The 20,773-nt window shown below is 43.8% G+C and overlaps 2 protein-coding genes across 5 annotated transcripts in view; one reads left to right on the forward strand and one right to left on the reverse strand.

Moving 5' to 3' along the window:
- The window catches only part of LOC101526420 (serine/threonine-protein kinase 38), a 113,520-nt gene that overhangs the window by 50,750 nt on the left and 41,997 nt on the right, over window positions 1-20,773 (forward strand). The window lies entirely within an intron of this gene.
- The window catches only part of KCTD20 (potassium channel tetramerization domain containing 20), a 30,879-nt gene that overhangs the window by 2,765 nt on the left and 7,341 nt on the right, over window positions 1-20,773 (reverse strand). Inside the window, exons 1-5 of one of the 4 annotated variants that reach the window (XM_058664074.1) lie at window positions 16,777-16,908; window positions 8,234-8,440; window positions 5,896-6,169; window positions 2,524-2,626; window positions 2,043-2,163 (exon numbers count right to left, since the gene is read on the reverse strand). In XM_058664074.1, the coding sequence (XP_058520057.1) occupies window positions 2,043-2,163; window positions 2,524-2,626; window positions 5,896-6,169; window positions 8,234-8,393 (658 nt within the window). In that variant the 5' untranslated portion in view covers window positions 8,394-8,440; window positions 16,777-16,908. Of the gene's footprint in view, window positions 1-2,042; window positions 2,164-2,523; window positions 2,627-5,895; window positions 6,170-8,233; window positions 8,441-16,776; window positions 16,909-20,773 lie in introns of those variants that run through there. The other 3 variants (XM_058664071.1, XM_058664090.1, XM_058664083.1) reach the window with 3 other exon arrangements.

Below are 20,773 nucleotides of genomic sequence, written 5' to 3' on the forward strand. Positions count from 1 at the left end.
GCCCGTCGAGTTAAAGGACCACAGTGGAGCACCAACCCAAGGGCGTTGATGCAACTTGCAGACAAATGCATTAGGAAAACTAAGGAACAATTCTGTAAAAATGTCAGCATGCTCAGAAATTTGTAACCAGGCAATCGGAATTTTAATCTTTGCTTTCATAAAGCTTAAAGCTCCAAACCAAGTTTTCAGGCTTTTCGTTGGCTAAATGAAGTTATCATCCATATTTCAGAGTTAATTTACTTTAGTCTTCAGTGGTGGGCCTGACATAGTAGCCTTGCGGTTAAAGTCCTTGTCTTGCATGCGCCAGGATCCCATAAGGGTGCTGTTTCTAATCCTGGTGGCCCTGCTTCCCATCTAACTCCCTGCTTGTGGCCTGGGAAAGCAGTCGAGGACGACCCAAAGCCTTGGGACCCTGCACCCATGTGGGAGACCCGGAGAGGCTCCTGGCTCCTGGCTTTGGATTGGCTCAGCTCTGGCCATTACATCCACTCAGGGAGTGAATCATCGGACGGAAGATCTTCCTCTCTGTCTCTCCTCCTCTCTGTATATCTGACTTCCAATAAAAATAAATAAATCTTAAAAACAAAACAAAACAAAACCTTCAGGGCCCGGAGGCATAGCCTAGTAGCCAAAGTCCTCATCTTGAACACACCGGGAACCCATATGGGCGCCGATTCTAATCACAGCAGCTCTACTTCCCATCCAGCTCCCTGCTTGTGGCCTGGGAAAGCAGTTGAGGACAGCCCAAAGCTTTGGGACTCTGCACCCGTGTGGGAGACCTGGAAGAGGTTCCTGGGTCCTAGCTTTGGATCGGCACAGCACCGGCCATTGGGGTCACTTGGGGAGTGAATCATTGAACAGAAAATCTTCTCTGTCTCTCCTCCTCTCTGTATATCTGACTTTGTAATGAAAAATAAATAAATCTTAAAAAAACTTCAGTGACTCCATAACTGTACAGCAGTTAATGAACATTACATTAAAACAGTGAGAAAAAGGCAGGCCTTAAAGCCAGTGGTTGAAGCTACTGCTAGGGACACCCATATCCCATGTCAGAGTGCCTGGTTCGAGTCCCAGCTACTCTGTCCTTTCAATCCAGCTTCCTATTAATGTACTGAGGACGCAGTGGCTACTGGCCCACCTGCCTGGATTCCTGCTACCCACATGGGGGACAAGGTTGGAGTTCCTGGCTCCTGGCTTCAGCCTGGCCCAGCCCTGACTGTGAGATGCATTTGGGGAGTGAACCAGCAGATGGAAGCTCTCTCTTTATCTCTCCCTCTATGTCACTATGCCTTTCAAATAAATAAAGGAAGCCCAATTTGGTGGATTTGTCAAATAAAATTAGTGACAAAATAGTAACACAGGGGCCTGGCGCCGTGGCCTAGTGGCTAAAGTCCTCGCCTTGAACGCCCTGGGATCCCATATGGGCGCCGGTTCTAATCCTGGTGGCCCATCCAGCTCCCTGCTTGTGGCCTGGGAAAGCAGTCGAGGATGACCCAAAACCTTGGGACTCTGCACCCGTGTGGGAGACCTGGAAGAGGTTCCTGGCTCCTGGCTTCGGATCGGCTCAGCACCGCTGTTGCGGTCACTTGGGGAGTGAATCATTGGACAAAAAGATCTTCCTCTCTGTCTCTCCTCCTCTTTGTATATCTGACTTTGTAATAAAAAAAAATAAATAGATCTTTTAAATAAAATAGCAATACAGAGCCCCGCCAGTCTCTGCCAGTTGCCTTTTGCAGTGAGCCTCTCTTCATGCTGGTCGGTGTCCTTGTTTGTCAGAGTTTGAGAAACCAGGGTCCCAAGAGGGAAGCAGTTAGCGTGGTGACTTGTACACCAGTCAAGCTAAATTTAGAACTTACTACCTGTTTTCCTTTGTTGCTCCACTTCCTCACAATGTTTTGAAGCAGTAGAGGAAATGGGTTATTTATTATCACATCCCTGCCTCAGCCAACAACTTTCAACCCACACTTGAAACGCCTTCTGTTTAGTTATAAAAATGTCAGTTTCAGAGCGCCAGCGCTGCCGGTGATGGCTCCTGTACTTACTCAGATCTTGGCATCGGATGGTGTTGAAGTCAAAGTTAATGCAGAGATAATCACATGTGTCTCTAAGGTCTGGGATAGAGATGCCATCGGGACAATTGATGATACCAGTTTTGTAATAATCCTGTAAGCAGATGAGGAAGACGAATTGGAGGCCAAGAGTATGATGAGGGATCATTTCTCCAACCCTCTTCCCTGACGGTTCTGTGAGACTAGGGAGTGACTGGGATGATCGCCAAGTCACCTGACTTGGCAGGTGGCAAGGTGGCTCCTGGCCATCCTGCTCACATTTAATCAGAACCTGGTAACAACCGTGCCCACACAAATGAGCAGGGCTCACAGTGCAGAACAGACGATAAAGAGGGACAGGCAGCACCTGGAAAGCAGAGACCCTAAAGTCAGGACACAGCTGCCAGGACTTCAAGGCTGCTGCCCAGGCACACCTCTGGGGAAGAGAGGGAACACAGGAGCAAAAAGTACACACCAGCACTGTGCGAAATACAGTGGCACTGATTCCTTCGGCAATCTCATACTCTCCCTTCTCGTTGGGCCGCGTGAAGTTGTACTCTCTTCCTGGTCCAAACATCCTGAAAGACACCCAGGCAACAACGTGACCTCCTCCAGATGAGACCTCTCCCTGCTCCACCTCATCATTCTCTCACTGTGCAGGGACAAGCAGCATTGGGATCCAACTCCTATATGATGTGCGAAAATCTTAGGAAGCTCCCTTCAGACAGGAAAAGCAGCAGTTGCTTTGAGCACTTGTGTGTAAGGAGGAGGAAGGAAACAGGAAGCCCTCAAGGCTTTCATGTGGAGAGTGAAGCAAGGAAACAGTGCCTGCAAGTCTGGCCCTCCCTGCTGCCCAAGATACACTGGCGAGTCAAAAAGGTGCACCTCGACTCCTCATCTTTCCTGCTTTCTCTCCTCAATATTTTGCTCCCCTCCAATATTTCTGAGTTTGGCTTTTAGCATCCAATCTGACAGACAAATCTGTAGTAGCAGGTGCAGCTAAATTCATGTATTGGACATATCTCAATGGTGGAACTCTGGGGACATGCTGTTATTCAAGCTTTATCAGCAGTCCCACGCTCTTCAGAGGGGCAGGCCTGCTCTGCTCACAAACTCGGACTCGGCTCGGGGCAATGGGGATGAGGTCCTGCTTTTCCTACTCCTCATCCTTCAGCTCTTCTCTCAGCTCTCCTCTGTCTCACTGAGCCCACGACTCCTACTCCTGCCATGCACGTGCAGAGGTGTGGGATGGGAAGACAGCACAAAGGCAGGGCAAGTCCTGGCTATGTTTGGTCAGCATTAGTTGATTTCCCAAACTCCTTCCTTAACATGCTGGGAAGTGCTGCTGTTGAACTTTCATAATCGTTCTCCACTCGGAATCAGCTGCTATTCAAAGGTCTGAAAACGACTGCCCATCTCGTTTTCCCAATCACTCTGTGTCATGCCCAAGTTCATCCTGATAAAGGCAGTCACCAAAGAATGGTGATGTTGTTCTAGAATGCTCTAGTTAAAGTCTAGCTAAGAGAGCTATGGATCAATACAGTGAACAAATGCTGTATTACCTGCCTCTCCCTTCATTAGTCGACTCAGTGTTCACCTAGCAGCAGCAGGCACCTGTATTAATCATTCTTATTCTCCGTTCATCCCTCTTTGTACTAGTGTCCCCATTTGGGTGCTCACTGGTTAGGCTTACAAATAATGTGTTGTAGCCATAGGCATAACAAACTTAAGTAACTTAGAGAATTTGTGAGTCTATGCAGCTGAATGAGCCACTTCAATTAAGAAGCAGACTTTCCTCTTCATGGAATAACCCTTTTTCTAGATTTAAAGAACCAAAATCCATTTTCAGAAAAGGCTTGCCTTTCTATTTTCAAAGATCTATTGTTCTTATTTGAAGGCAGAATTTCAGTGAGAAAGGGAGAAACACAAAGAGAGAGCAATTTTATCACTCCCCAAATATCTGCAACATTCATAGCTGAGCCAAATTGAAGCCAAGAGCCAGAAGCTTCATCCAAGTCTTCTACATGGGTGCAGGAGCCCAAGAACTTGAGTCATACTCTGCTGCTTTCCTGGGCGCATTAGCAGGGAACTGGATTGGAAGAGGAGGAGCTGAGACTTGAACCAGTGCCCATGTAGGATGCCAGTGCTGCAGGCAGTGGCTTTACCTGTTACACCACAGTGCTGGTCCCCTTTCTCTTTTAAAAATGCATTTGAAAGAGGTAGAGAATAAGCACTCATCCACTGATTCATTCTACAGATGCCTACAACAGTTAGGCACTGGAGCCAGGAACAGGGAATTCAGTCCAGGTCTCTCCCTTGTGAATGGCGGGAACCCACTTTTCTGAGTCATCACCACTGCCTCCCAGAGTTTACAATGATAAGGAGGAGTTGGAGCCCGGAGGTAAATCCCACATGCTTTAATGGATGCGGGGTCTACACTGCTAGGCTAAATACTGCTTGCCACCTTTCATGTGTTGATCACTATTTTCAGAGGTGACTTGTCTAAAACAGCCAGCCTGGGCTGAGGACTACTTTCTGGAGTGGAGTGAGCCTGGGTATGGTAGTAACACTAAGTTATGCCTGATAAAACATAGTGCTAATTTTTAAAAAAAAAAGTTTAACATCTTACTTTCATCTTGATGTAGATACTTGAGAATTATGTAGATATATCTGACTCTATAAAAATGGTTCATTGTGAAAATATTCGATAATATACATAAGTCAATAGCTGAATCCCATTTAGCTTGGAATTCAGCAATTCAGTGTGATTCATCCTGATTTCCAATTCAATTCAAATTAGTTTCAAGTAGTGGGTGAAGTTGTATCTTTAAACAAAATACTTCCTTTAAAAATTTTTTAAACCTATTTGGGGTAGGGGCTGTTCTCTCATCCACTGGTTGACTTCCCAAATGTCCTAAATATCAGGAGCTAGAAACTCATTCTGGTCTCTTCTGTAAGTGGCAGGAAACCAAGTCCTTTGATGCTTCGTGGAGTGCGGGCCTGGAGGAAGCCATCACAACTGATGCACCAGATACCTCAAATCTACTTCTAAGGAGTAGCTCTCCCTAAAAACAAAGTCATTATTACTTTTACTGTCATTATTACTTTTTTTTTTCTTTTTTAAACTCATCCCAATCTTTTCTTTCTCATGTTAAGGCTTGTGGTTGTGCAGGAGGGAGCTCCCACAGCACCTCCTGCCAGCACCCCTCCCGAGCAGCCTATTTTGATTTCTCAGCTCTAATCCAGAAAGGTGGCAGGGGTGAGGAGGGGGAGAGGCAAGAAATGGTGAGAGGAGATGACCATGGTCTACATGAAACCGCAGACAATGGGACATGAAGATGGAGAGCAATCGTGAAGTTACAGAAGAGCTAAGTAAAAAGGTTCCCTTTCAAAGGACTTGAGCCATTAGGAAATGACAGCACAGCTCCTGTGGGCAAGCCTAAAGCTAGGAACAAGCAGCAGATGAGGGGCTTTTTGGAAGAAATGTTCTTAGATCATGTGGACCATTTGCCCAGTTCCATTTTGTATGTATAGCAAAAAGAGCATGACTCAGGTCTCACCTTATCCCAACTGTAGAGCGAGTGAGAGAGCAGGGACAGGCACTCGGCAGGGTCCCTCCCACAGGCGCACGCACCTCGCAGGCTCTGCACAGGAACACCCCCTCCGCCCCAAGTCACCAACACACGCAAGGTTTTTCCCGGCTTGCACTCCCTTTTTCACAGAAGCAGGAAGGCAGAAAAATAAGCAGTGCAGTGCTTTTCACTCTCACAGCCAACGCAAGATAAACAGCAGGTATTTCTATTTATAGAGAACAGAGCGAATCTGGAAGGAAATGATCATCAGTTACCTTCCCAACATGGTATCCGGATGAGCAGTGAAAATCTGTGGATTCACAACAAAACGTGTGCCATCCACAAGAAGCGTCACTTTCTCTGGCGCTTGGGAATGGGAGTTACTGCCAAAGCCCACACTACTGTTTCCAAATCTTTCTGGAGCAATAAAGGGTTCATGGTTCCGTTTATTCCCACCTTGGAAGCAAGAGCCTTTGATGTCTTCGGCAAGTGGCATTACGTGAGGGAACTGAAGGTGTGCTGGCTGAGCAGCAGAGTCACGTGAAAGGTCTAAAAGATCATACAAACAACCCAAAATAACCTGAGAGCCACGGCCTTGGAGAAAAATCACCCTACTTTCTTAAAACAAACAATAAGCAAGCAAACAGAAAACCAAACTTTCAGGTGGTGTCTACAGCAAAATCACCACAAACATAAAACACCCTAACCTCCCTCAGGTCTGTTTCCATGTATAGCTATGTGTAGCATGGGGCCAGGTAGGTGGGACTGAAGGCAGGGATGCCCACATTTTAAATAATTTAAAAATCTGAAAGTACAGATATATGTATACAGAGCAGGAGACCCAGCAGTCCCCGCCACTCCGACTCCTTCAGTGTGAGTGTGCAGAAGCCATTAATTCCTGCTGTTTTCACCTCTACTGCCACATGCTACTCTTAATGTGTGCCCCAACTCTACATTTTCACATTCTTCTCAATTGTTTTTAAATGTCATTTTCCAGAACAAGTCATAAGAATCACTTTTTCTAGAAATCCCCAGAAAACACTTCATCACCATGTACAGGAAAATCCTAGAGCACGTGTGAACAGACAGGTCTTCTGAGCAGTGAAGTTCAGTGCATTAGGATTTATGCACGTTACTTCAGTTTTTGTCTGAGCAACACCAAAAAGTCTTTAAACGGCATATTTACTTTTCTTAACCCTGGTCTATTATCTGTAAAGTGAGCATGAAGATGTTTACTCCATATCCTTCAGAGTTCTTTTCATTAGTGACTGAGTGCACTTAAAAATAAAAACTACTGCTTGATATTATTCAGACTTCAAACTCAAGGTCTAAAATCTGCATGTATACAGGAGACAACCAGGAGTATTTACAGAAGGATTACCAGGACACTTCTAACGGATATACTATCATGTGTAAAAAAGAAAAGTGATGACAAATGTCACACAGAGCATGGACAATTCAATATGCATGTGTCCATCTCACCTAGATTTGCAACTCGGTTAATATTTTCCTACATTTGGCCAAACTTTCCGTTACTGTTTCCCTCACACTGATAACCAGATACATTGTCAGCTACAGGACTCTCCTTTTCTTCTTAGTTGTTTATAGACAAAAAGGAAACCAAAATTTAGACCAAAACCTTCTTAGAGTTCACATTCTACAGTTTCTGATACATTTTCACTATGGCTTTGGGTTTGCATAACCTTCCGTACAACCCACAGATAACCTGTATTGAGAAACACTTTGGTCTCTCTTCATTGGACTTCATTCTCTAAATTGCTATTAAAAATGAAACAAGCCTCTGCATCATGCATTTAGTCGCTTGGAATGCTTCCTCTTCCCCCAGCAAGAAGCAATTACACCAGCTGATTCCTGAATCTCTGGAAAAAGACGAGTAGGAAGGGACTCACTGTATAGAGTTCCCCAGTGGGGTAACCTGGGGGTGGAAGTCATGTGCCTGGTCAGAAAGATTCACATCCCAGCCTCTTGCCTACTAGCAGGCTGGACCCATGCCAGTCATCTCAGCTCTCTAAGCCTTGCTTTCCTCATCTGTAAAACGAGGATGATGGTCATGAGGATACATCTAGACACAGCAGGGATCAGCAACATCTGGAAAGGCCATAAAGTAAATACTGCAGGTTTGGTAGGGCGTAGTCTTTGCCACAGTTGATCTAAAGAATGTATACCAAGTTGTAGAACAGTGCATACTCAATAAATGGTAGCACTATTGCCATGGATATTGTTTCTTACTAATCAGGAGCTTTCACACCTGATAACTCATTAGCCCCGCAGCCTTGAGGGAGGAAGAGCAGTGCCCCTGCTTTGTGGAGTCGGGAGGCATGGCTCTGAAAGGGTAAGCACTTCATGCATGGTTGCAGCTGATGTGTGGCAGGGCTAGAATCTGAATCTGTTGGGATTCTGACTCCAAAAGTTTCACCAAGTAAGATGTGCTACACTGATTCAAAAAGTGATTTTCTGTGAAAGGCAGTTTTTGTGATGTGTAAACTATGCCAGTTTATAGGATACTAGATCAAGTTGAAGAACATATCTCCTGGGCAGAGGAGATATTCACACATCAGAAATCTAAACTCAATGAGAAGCTAAACGCCATACCTTCACTTCTGGGACCCAGGGGATAAGGAAGATTATGAAGACCAGGGGAAGCCAAGCTGTTTGTTTCTTTCTCTTGGACTGAGGCTGCAGGATCATCCGCTAGGCAGCTGGCCTCTGGCCGCAATAACCTGTCACTGTCAGCGCCACGGTGAACATTCATCCTTGGGCTGTGTAATCTGGAATGGTGTGCTTGATCAGAGAGCACCCCTAAAAGACAGGAATATGCACAATTTAGAACTCACCAAACACACTTCCAGGGATGCTGTGAAGCAGCCAGAGAACTGACAGCTGGCGCTGTCAGAGACACAGGGCTGGGGAGAGTCCAATGGTGCCAGGAAATTAGAAACAATAATGCCAGTTATTAGAGCTGAAACTAAAATTCATCTCAGTTAAACAAAACAAACTTAGACTTGTACTAAAGTTCTTTGTTTAAAAATTTGTAATTATTGATTATTTGAAAGGCAGAAGCAGAGAAAGTGAGATCTCCCATGTAACTAATGCACCATGTGTCTGCCCCTACAGCTCCCCTATTTATCTTCCCTTACTGAGTCACTGCCACATGCAGGAACCTCACAGGTCAGGCAAAATAGAGGGGCCACGGGAGCCACACGGGGGCTTTACAACTTCCTCTGGTTCAACACATCCTGCATCCCTTCTGTGATTCCCCAGCTATTCAGAGCATTCCCAAAGCTCATCCTGTGCTCATTGTCACTTAGCATACTGGCAGAAGAATATTTCAAATCAGCAATTTGTCTGCATAGAGCCTGCATACTCACCAGTGCTATGTAGGAAGCAGTAATTTCCCCAGTTTTAAGGCTCTGAATAGTCTGATCTGTGAGCATGCAAGAGGTGCCAATAAGCATCGTGACCTGAATTTCAGTCCCTTCACAGCCTGTTTAGAACCCTGTGACCACAGCCTGGACACAAGTGCTCCTGTTCTTTGCTGCTCTCTCAAACCTCTCCTGAACCCACACCCACGAAGGCTGAAAAAACCTCTTACTAGAGAATCTGTGCAGATTGGTAAATTACTTCATTTAATCCTTGCAATGCAAGAAAAAGTTTTGCTACAATGGAATATAGGGAAAACACTTCTTTAGTACCAAGCTTCCAAGCTTCATTTAATTTGTGTACAGTGAGATAATAAAAAGATGTACTTGAAATCTCTGGATAAGTTATTTCTGGTAGGTGAAAAGAAAGTGACTTTCTGAGACTGCAATAGGTATTTGCATTTGATGAACACATTACAGAGGAATATACACTCTTTTTTTTTAAATATTTATTTATTTTTATTGGAAAGTCAGATATACAGAGAGCAGGAGAGAGAGAGAGGAAGATCTTCCATCTGATGGTTCACTCCCCAAGTGGCCACAACGGCTGGAACTGAGCCAATACAAGCCAGGAGCCAGGAGCTCTTCTGGGTCTCCCACGCAAGTACAGGGCCCTAACGCTTTGGGCCATCCTCGACTGCTTTCCCAGGCCACAAGCAGGGAGCTGAATGGAAGCAGGGCCACCAGGATTAGAACCGGTGACCATATGGAATCCCGGCGTATGCAAGGCGAGGACTTTAGCCACTACGCTGTTGTGCCGGGCCCAGAATATATACTCTTCTAAGAGAATGCAACCCTTATGGAGAGGAGGCATTGGTCATCATCTCCAACTCCAGTCGCTTCCCCAACAGTACTGTCCAACTCTGAAAGAGGACCCAGTTTGCCTAATTTGTCCAAAAGGATTTGGGTCTCAGCACAAACTCCCTGTTTTTAAAAATTCTCAGGATTAATCTTTAATGACACAAACACACAAATCACCTAATCTCTGGTATATTGTATAATCCCAGAATGATAGAACAAAAACCTCTTGACCTATGAAGCCTAAGGAATAAACCAATGACACCAAATTCTTCAGCCTGCACCAAGCAGCTAGTGTAGATACAAATCCTATAAAAATCAACAAATTAAAAAAAAAAAAACTTAAAAAAAAAATCAACAAACTATAGTAAAATCCTGCAAAAACCCTTAGGGCAGCTACACCATTATTTACTTGGAATAAGTTGCTAGAAGTAAAGCTGCTATAGGAAAGGGTAAATAAGTTTCAAGTTTTCATATCCTGCCAGATTGTGCTCTGGAAACCTGTCGCTTTACACTCCTGCCAGCTACACGGAGTGTGTGGGACACGTTAGCACTCAGCGCTTCAGTCTGTCTCATCTTTGCTCACCTGGTAAGTAAAACAGGAGAGCTCATTTGTTTCCAAGGTGAGGGACACATACACACACACTCTCTCTCTCTCTCTCAGTTCTATTCTCCTGTTCGCTCCCCAAATAGCTGCAAGAAGCCAGGAGCCAGAAGTTCCCACCTGGGCAGCAGGAACCCAAATACTTGAGCTGCTGTTTCCCAGGGTGGGCTTCAGGAGGAAGTTGGAAGGGAAGCAGAGATGAAATTCAAGCCAGAGACTCTGCCTGCGCAGGCTTAACCTTCTGCACAACGCTTACCCCCAGTGTGCCTTTTAATGTATTTATTTAAAGGGTCTTTTTTTTCCCCCCGTCAACACTTCTAAAACTTGAAGAAACAGAGGGAGAGGCACTGTGGCCCAGTGTTAAGCCTCCATCTGAGAACCAGTCCTGGCCCACTTCTGATTCAGTGCCCTCCTGGGAAGGGAGAGGATGATAGCCAGAGTGTTGATGTTCCTGCCACTCATGTGGGAGACTTGGCTGGAGCTGAGCGGGAGGGCACTGCTGCTCATGTGGGAGACTTGGCTGGAGCTGAGCGGGAGGGCACTGCTGCGGGGGGAGACTTGGCTGGAGCTGAGCGGGAGGGCACTGCTGCGGGGGGAGACTTGGCTGGAGCTGAGCGGGAGGGCACTGCTGCGGGGGGAGACTTGGCTGGAGCTGAGCGGGAGGGCACTGCTGCGGGGGGAGACTTGGCTGGAGCTGAGCGGGAGGGCACTGTTGTGGGGGGAGACTTGGCTGGAGCTGAGCGGGAGGGCACTGCTGCGGGGCAGATGCCTGCAGGGAGTGTGTCAGGAGTGGCTAGAGTCACTGACTGTTTCCCATCATCTGCTCACATCTCTCTGGAAGTCTATAAAACAACAAAGACCACACATAGAATGAAGTAAAGCATGTTCTGGCAGAGAGAATAAAATTCAATAATCACTACTAACACTTAATCCCAATAGTTATTGATAACAAACATGGTATTTCTATAAATCAAGCCTATGAATTTTAAACTACTAAATGCTATACAGTTGTCTAATGATATATCTAGATGTTCTGTATAACTAAACACTTTTATCAGTTAGGGTCTCTTGTAATCTCTCAAAATGGTAGGAAAGTTTTTGGCTCTCTCAATATTATCAGCATGTATGAGAGGTCTTCAAAAAATTCATGAAAATGTATATTATGAACTTACGCATCTTTCTCAAAAGTTCTCTATATCAATTAAACTTGTCTTTGAATTCCAATGTCCAAGAGCTTTTGGAAGCACACCCGGAGTGGTCAACACTGCCAGGAGCCTCTTCCAGAACTTCCACATGGGTGCAGGGTCCCAAGGCTTTGAGCCGTCCCTGACTGCTTTCCCAGGCCACAAGCAGGGAGCTGGATGGGAAGTGGATCCTGGGTGTGCAAGGCAAGGACTTTAGCCACCCACCGTGCTGAGCCCATGAATTTATACTGATATTTTCAATTCAAATGAACACTACAGTTTTTCCTAACTACATATTAGTATTTCATTATTCCTCTCAGATTGAAAATCTTGGTTTGTAGACTGGTTTTCATGGTATAATGCCAATACTAAAAATAAGCCTATTAAGCTTCAGTATTTTAGGGAATATAGATGGAAAGTCTTTTTTCCCTGTAGATTTGGGGTTCATCTGCTTCTCACTATATTTAACCACAGCATGTCTTTCATTAAGTTTATTTCTTGACTGTGCAAACATTTATATGGTTCAAAAGTTAAACTCATACGAAAAAAGAAATACCCACCAGTCCCCTTCCCCGTTCTCATTTAACCACAGACAACATGGCGAGGTAGCCCAGTTGTGTGGCTCTAACAGAACACCCGCGACTGGGCAGTCTGTACACAACAGTGTCTAAGAGCACTGGGATGGAAGCAGCAGCTGCCGGTGTCTGCTGAGGCCGCTCCCTCATGGGCATAGCCTCACTGGGGTACACACGGGGTTAGTGAAGTTCCCTGCAGTCTTAGCCACAGGGGCAGAGCCCATTCTGCCTCCTGAGAGCATCACTTTGGGGTCTGAGTTTTAACATGGGAATTTTGGAGACATACACTCATACCATGGCATTGGGTTTACTAGTTTCAATTATGGTTTTTTTTTTTAGAAATAAGTAAACACATATGCTAGTATCTTCTCTTTTTTCTTATACAAAAGATAAAGTACTATGCATAATCTTTGGTACCTTGATATGTTGTTTGTCCTGGAAATCACATCCTATGCGTTAACACACTCATTTTTTAATAGTTACATAATACTCCACTGCAGAGATATTATGCAGAATTTTGGTAAGAAAAGGTAAAAGATCATCCCAGACAGAATAAAGAGCATGCAACAGACAGTAAAGAATTTTTTTAGATGAGACTTTTTTAAAATAAGAAAGAGAAGGGTAGAGTGAAGGATTAGCCATGAAAAGGATGAGGAAGCAGGGTCACCATCACATCATGATGCCCAGGCAGTGCCAGGCACCACTGCCTAGGGAGCTGTACAACACATAGGCTAGAAGGCTGCACACACTGCTTCGGGGAAGTCAAGGCTGCAAAACGAGTTTGAGCCAGCCTAGAGACCCTTGAATTAAAAGGGTACAATAGATTAGGACTCTTCTATGACCCAAGTTTTCTGCATTCAGAAGTGTCATTTTGAAAATGTTGCAATAAAACAAATGCAAACAACCTGAAGGATTATAAGAGGCTGTTGGAACTGTCTATGTGTGAGATAATGAGGATCTTAATGGATTGACAGCAAGGAGGAAGGCAGTACCTAAGACACAGACCTACGCCATTCAAGGAGCTTTCAGTGAAGTCACTCAGAATCCACTATATCAGAGTATACAGAAAAACAGCATTCTGGGAGCAGAAGCTTTAGTGATTGCACTGTCCAGTGGTCTAAATCTAGCTGACAACCAGAGTCATTTAGAAGAGTCTACTAAAAACATATTCTTGGGTCCCATTCCCCAAAGGCTTGGATTCAGCAAGTTTGGAGTACAGCTGGACGCTAGTATTAACTGGACCCTTTGGTGATCCCCCTGACTGGCCCTCTTTACTGACAACGTAAACCTTTTCATTCCATACAGGAGAGGCTGGATCCTAGATTACCATCTAGGGGTAGGGATGCCTTTATTTCTTCCTAATTTGAGAGGGAAAGAAAGCACCTATCTCTATCTGCTGGTTTACTTCACAGCTGCTTTGCAGCAACCAAGAGTCACTGCAGGTCTCCCCTGTGTGGCAGGAACTTATCCTGTGAGCCATCTGCACTGCCTCTCGGGGTCCGCATGAGCAGGAAGCCAGAAACAGGAGCTGGATGGACATCAAGCCGAGACAACTCTGATGTGGGACCAGGGTATCCTGTTCAGATGCCAGGCCCAGGAAGATTCTTCTTCTTCTTCTTCTTTTTTTTTTTTTTTTAATTTGAAAGATTTACAGAGATGAAAGACTTGCAGTAGTTTTTAAGAGCCAGGCCACCCCATATATTTGGTCTCTGCTGCATGTAGCTGACTGCCTTTTGCATGGCCAGTTTTTCATCATTTTAATAAAATATTGAAGGCAACTAACTTCCTAAAACAAAAGGTTTATTTACCTCATGGTTTTGTAGGTTCGAAGTCCAAAAGACATGGTGCAGGCTTCAGCTCAGGTGAGAGGCCCATGAAAAATCGAGTATGCATCAAAGAAAGCACCGGGTGAACCAAGGAACATCAGGCTTTTTCTAATAAGCCTGGTGCCAGAAACTACCTTCTGAGAGCTTACCCCTCAAAGACCCAAGGATCTCCCACCAGGTCCCCCTTCCAAAAGGTTCCATCATCTCCCAAAATTGCCATCTTGGGAGCCAAACCTTTGAAACATGAAGAGACATTCAACACCCGAACTACTGCACCTTGCCACTGTTCTACCATATTGTGGTGTAACCAAGAAGGCCTTCACCAGAGACTGAACTAGTGGGGCTGCCCAATCTTGTACCAAGTTGGTTTAACTGTCAAGGACAGTTTCTGTGTGCATAAAAATCCAGGAGCGCATGTTTGGAACAGGAGTAAAGCAACAGTTACGTGCCTGAATTCAATGCCCACCTCTGGCTCCCAACTCCAGTTTCTTACTAATGGGAAGCACTACTGATGGATCCAGTCCCTGGGTTCCTGCCAACTGTGTGTGAGACGTGGACTGAGCCCAACAGCTGTGTGACACCTGGACTGAGCCCACCAGCTCTGCCCTTGGCAAGCATTTGGGGAGTGCACCTTATCTTCTAATTTAAGTTATGGAGATGGCTTTGTGACACAGTGAGTTAAACAGCTTTCTGCAACACTGGCATCCCAACACTGTGCTGGTTCAAATTCTGGCTGCTGGGCCTGGCGCCATGGCCTAGCAGCTAAAGTCCTCACCTTGAACACACCGGGAACCCATATGGGCACCGGCTCTCATCCTGGCAGCCCTGCTTCCCATCCAGCTCCCTGTTTGTGGCCTGGGAAAACAGTTGAGGACGGCCCAAAGCCTTGGGACCCTGCACCCACATGGGAGACCCGGAAGAGCCCCTGGCTCCTGATCGGCGCAGTACTGGCCGTTGGGATCACTTAGGGAGTGAATCATCAAATGGACGGAGGATCTTTCTCTCTGTCTCTCTTCTTCTGTATATCTGACTTTCCAATAAAAATAAATAAATCTTAAAAAACAAAAACAAAAACAAATTCTGGCTGCTCCGCTTCTGATCCAGCTCCGTTACTGTCCCTGGGAAAGCAGTGGAGGATGGCCAAGTGCTTGGGCCCCTGCCGCTGCTGTGGGAGGCCCAGACGGAGTTCCCTGGCTCCTGGCTTTGGATTGGCCCAGTCCTTGCCATTGTAGTCATTTAAGGAGTGAGTCAGAGGATGGAAGATCTCGCTGTCTCTTGTCTCTGCCCCTTTCTCTGTAACTCTTTTAATAAATAAGTAAATCATTTTTAAAAGTTGAAGAAGATACATATTAGTTGGGTTTATATCAAGACTTAAGATTTTATTTAAATTTATAGTTAAATGGTCTGAAGGACTTAAACAGGATCGCATCACTCAATCATATTAACTAATCAAAAAAAGTAATAACCAAAACTTAAAGAGCAATAAATAGAAACAATTCTTGTACACACCATTTAAGTATAAAACATGGATATATTATTCTAAATTTGTAATTTGACATTTCCATAAAAAATTTAAACTGTGCTTATTATTTTAACATTCCTTTTTTCTTATTTTAGCAATTTTTTTTAATTGCCTAGAAAGCAAATCTTCTGAAGTATTCAAAAAAGCTCTGGTAGATCCTAGGAGACTAAACTTACAGCATATATTAAAAGTTATTAAATATAACAAACTTAGCAAGATTTTCTTGAAGTCAAATCAGTAATCAAATCTAAGCCCAACCAATCAAGACATTTTAAATGAGAATCATGGGCCTGGAGGCATAGCCTAGCAGCTAAAGTCCTCACCCTGAACACACCGGGATCCCATATGGGCACCGGTTCTAATCCCGGCGGCTCCATTTCCCATCCAGCTCCCTGCTTGTGGCCTGGGAAAGCAGTCGAGGATGGCCCAAAGCCTTGGAACCCTGCACCCGCATGGGAGACCTGGAGGAGGTTCCTGGCTCCTGGCTCCTGGAAGAAGTTCCTGGATCCTGGCTTTGGATAGGCACAGCACCAGCCATTGCACTTACTTAGGGAGTGAATCTTCCTCTCTATCTCTCCTCCTCTCTGTATATCTGATTTTGTAATAAAAATAAATAAATGTCTAAAAAAAAAATGAGAATCACAAGTTAATCGAACTAACATTCTTTAATATGTCAGCTATCACAAACATGATTACTTAAACACATCAGAAATATTTTGTCTTAAAACTTTATTAATTTAATATATATCATATGCTACATATTATTGAAACACTTTATAAATACCATGAATTTTTTTTTTAAAGAATGTGTTTCTTTTCATTGGAAAGGAAGATTTACAGACAGTAGAGACAGAGAGATCTTCCATCGGCTGGTTCACTCCGTAAATGGCTTGCTAAGGACAGAGCAGGCCAGTCTGAAGCCGGGACCTTCTTCTGGGTCTCTCACGTGGGTGTAGGGGCACAAGGACTTGGGCCGTCCTCCACTGCTCTTCCATTCCATAAGCATAGAGCAGCCAGGACACAAACCACCAACCCTATGGGATGCCGGTGCTTGCAAGTAGAGCATTAGCCTGTTGAGCCATGGCATAGGCCCCATAAATATTAAATTTAATACTTAAAAACTTTGTTAGCTATCATTACTCATTTTACAGAGAAGGAAACCAAAGGACAAAAGGTTAAGGGAAGCTCCCATAAGCACACAGCTCACCTGCAGAGAAGCCAGCTTCAAATTTAGGCCTCTGGCTTCCGTCTATGCTGCTGAGAGCAGCACCCTGCTACACTCTCCGTTCAGGTCTGACTCACTTCATGATCTTGATGTAAACTTCACAAGGTTGGTAACATGACTCCAAACTCAAGACCCTGAGACCAGTAATACAACCTGCCAGTGCCAATACAGGGCACACCCAGCATAGCTTCTCTTTAATTAATTGCTTCTGTTTCTGGAATAAAATTGATTTCTAAATATATATACACATATATATATATATATATATTTATATATACAAATAAAAATATACTATTTATGTATTTACTTCTTTGAATGCCAGAAAGAGAAATTTTCCAGTTGCTGGTTTACACCTCAAATGTCCATACTGACTGAGGCTGCGCCAGGTCAAAGCCGGGAGCCAGGAGCTGCTTTGGGGTCAGGCGCAGGGGCCTACAGACTTGGAGCATCTTCTGTTACCTTCCTAGGAACATCAATAGGGAGCCAGAACAGAAGGGCAGCAGTCAAGACTTGAACTGCTGCCCATATGGTATGCCAACACTGCAAGCTATGACTTTACTCACTAACCACAGCACCAGCCCCAAGTGGAATTGATTTTACCATCTGAGTCCAAATAAAGATCAAATTCCACTGTAATTTCTTTTAACTTTATTGCCAAAAAGTTAGATAAAATTCTGCAATTTGGATGCTTAATCATTTAGTTGGATTTAACTGGTTAAGAACAATTCAATGGACAACTACCCCATCCAAACAAAAATAGCAAAAAGTCTCGGTGAATGGAGACCTGAGGATAAACATGTCAGTCAGTGGACACAGGAGGGCTGCATCATCCTTGGATTGGTGAAACTGAGAGCATTTCAGAACTATCCAAACCACTTGGGCAGAACCCTGGGAACACGCACACATTGGGACCCTGGGTTGATAACAGGTGACAGTTCCTCATCCCTGGGTACTGGGACATTTGGGAAGCCAGGTGTGGCTTCCCTCCCCTTCCCCCAGAAACAAGAAGAAATAGCAAATTTGGATACAATGATTTTACCCACTTTTCCCTAGCCCTCAATCCTTCCCACCCTGATCAACCATGTAATAATCATTATAAAAAATAAAACAAAAACAATTATTTATAAAAAAGGACAACTTAAGGCACACAATAAAGCAAGTGAAGCTTGGTATGCCTAAGAAAAAGCCAATCAACAAAGCACGAAATCTCCAGGGCACAGTCGTTAATGTCCAGGATACTGTTCTGCTTGCCATCGCTGAAAACTAAAATTCTGTAACGACAAGCAGGTTTTTAAGATAACTTGACAAACTTCTAGAAAAATTCAAGGAACACTGTTAGTAGTGACAATTTAAAAAGGCAGTGTCGACTCTGGCATCCCATATGGGCACCAGTTCAAGTCCTGGCTGCTCTGCTTCTGATCCAGCTCCCTGGTGATTGCTGAGGGAAAGCAGCAAAGGATGGTCCAAGTGCATGGGCGCCTACCCCCATGTGGGTTTTGCTGGATGACGTTTTTGGTTCCTGAGATTCACTGAAAACTTTATACTAGTTGGCACTGGTCCTTAAATAACACGGCCTTGATGCATCTTCTTGACAATCATTTTTGATAATTTGCAGAATTTCCTCTTGCTGTGGTGTTTACTCATGGATCTGTCCCCTAAAGCCTCCAAGCTCTTCTTAACATATACTTAGGTCTTTTCCATAAAGCAGCCTATCGTGCTGCCAGATGATTTTAATTATATTGCCTTTAAAAAAAAAGATTAATTTAAAAGGCAGAGTTGGGTGGAGGGAAGTCAGAGAAAGATCTTTCATCTTCTGATTCACTCTCCAAATGGCTACAGTGGCCAAGGATGGGCCAAGCTGGATCCAGGAGCCAAGAACTAGTCTCAGCTATTGTGGCCATGTGGGGAGTGAACTAGTGGATGGAAGATGGATCTCTCTCTCTCTCTGCCTTTCAAATACTATTTTTTTTTTTTAATAGAAGTTGAGCAGAGCTTTTATCTGCCTCAAGGTGCTGGGGAAACTAAACTATGAAAGGTCTGTCATGGAGGAAGAATCCTGTGAAACACCCCCAAGTTTTCTGTTATCAGCCTGGGAATAAGAATTTAGAACTGGGGTGGCAAACTCTTCTGGAAGGTCCAGACAGTAAATATCTCAGGTCTTATGGGCCATACAATCATAATGCAAAAGCAGCCACAGGAAATTCATAAATAATTGTGGCTGTGTTCCAATAAACTTTATTTACAATAGCCAATGGTAGTTTCCTCATTGCTAATACAAAACATTTGTATAACACCATCCATAAATTTGACCTAATTTGCATTCATCAGTCGCAGAATAGCATTCTTTTGCAAGTATATCTAAAAAACTAGAATAGACTACACTGACTACACAGTCTCAATATTATGTTTTTTTTTGTTAAATTTTTATTTTGAATTTTTGAATTTTGTGGTACAGTTTCATATAGAATGGGTCAATATTATGTTTAAGGATTGAAATTTGCAGTTACATTCTCTGAACACAGTAGTATCATGTTAGAAATCAATAACAAAAACAGAATATCCCAGGCCTGCATTGTGGCATACCAAGTTTAGCTTCTGCCTCAACACTGGTTTCCCATATAGGCACTGCTTTGAGACCTGGTTGTTGCACTTCAGATCCAATTCCCTGCTGATGCACCTAGGAAAGCAGCAGAAGATGGCTCAAGTGCTTGGGCACCTGCTGCCATGTGGAAGACCCAGAAGCAGCTCTGGGCTCCTGACTTCGGACTGGCTCAGCCCCAGCCATTGCTGCCATTTGGGAAGTGAACCAGAGCATGGAAGATCTCTCTCTCTGTCTTAACTCTGTTTTTCAAATAAATAATGATATAAATAATTTAATAATCTAATAGTAATCTAAAAAGGAACCAAAATATTCCTAAACATTGGAAAATTAAGCGATGCCCTTCTGAAAAATAATAGATATCAGAGCTTTAATGAGGCTAAAGTCGAATAATAAAGGGAAGTTATAGACATAAAGCATATATCAGAAAAGACTGAAAAACAATAAAGTAGCCTTCTCAGAAAGGTTGAATATATATACAAGTATAAGGTAAGAAATAATAAAGAATAAAAAAGAAAACTCAAAGAAAAAAATGACTACAAAACTGGCTTTCAGAAAAGGCAAAAAAATGGAAAGCCATGAGCAACTGACAAAGATACAGTGTTACTGGCTGTACAACTCTGTGTATATACTAAAAATCCTCTTAACTGTCTACATGGGTGAACTGCATTTAAATAAATGATACCACAATGATGTTTCAGAAAGAAAATGACAAAGGCTGATGCTATGGTGTAGCCAGTTGGGCCACCACCGTGGTGCTAGCATCCCACATGGGCACTGCTCCACTTCAGATGAAGCGCTCTGATAACGTGCCTGGGAAAGCCTAAGTGTGCGGGCCCAGGCCACCTTTGGGAAGCCTGGATGAGACTCCTGATCCCAGCTTTTGTGGACATTTGGGTAGACAACTAGTAGATGAAGGATGTCTCTGTCTCTGTAACTCTGCCTTTCAAATGAATCTTTTTAAAAAAAGAAAAAAAAAGCAGTGTTTATTACAATTATAAAAAAAAAGGGAGGACTCCCTTTAAGATCCTGTGGGACTTTGAAAGGACAGCAGTTATCCTGGATAGTTTATGTTATACCTTCCATATAATTTATACCAACAAGTTAAAAATTTTAGATGATATGGATGAGAAATATTAGAAAATCTGAAAAGTTCAATTTCTAATAAAGAAGTTTAATCCAAAATTTAAAACTTCCCATAAAAAAGTTCCAAGACCAAATAGCCTGACCTGAAAATTCTTCCATACAATAAAAAATGATATTACCCTTATACCAAGCTTTTCATGGAATAGAAACAATAGGGATTATTAACCAGTTCATCTGCTGAAGCCAGCAAACTACTGCTCCAAAGCCTGAGCAACACATTACCAAAAGGACTGC

The sequence above is a fragment of the Ochotona princeps genome, chromosome 1 (assembly GCF_030435755.1).
Source record: "Ochotona princeps isolate mOchPri1 chromosome 1, mOchPri1.hap1, whole genome shotgun sequence".
Lineage (NCBI taxonomy): Eukaryota > Metazoa > Chordata > Mammalia > Lagomorpha > Ochotonidae > Ochotona > Ochotona princeps.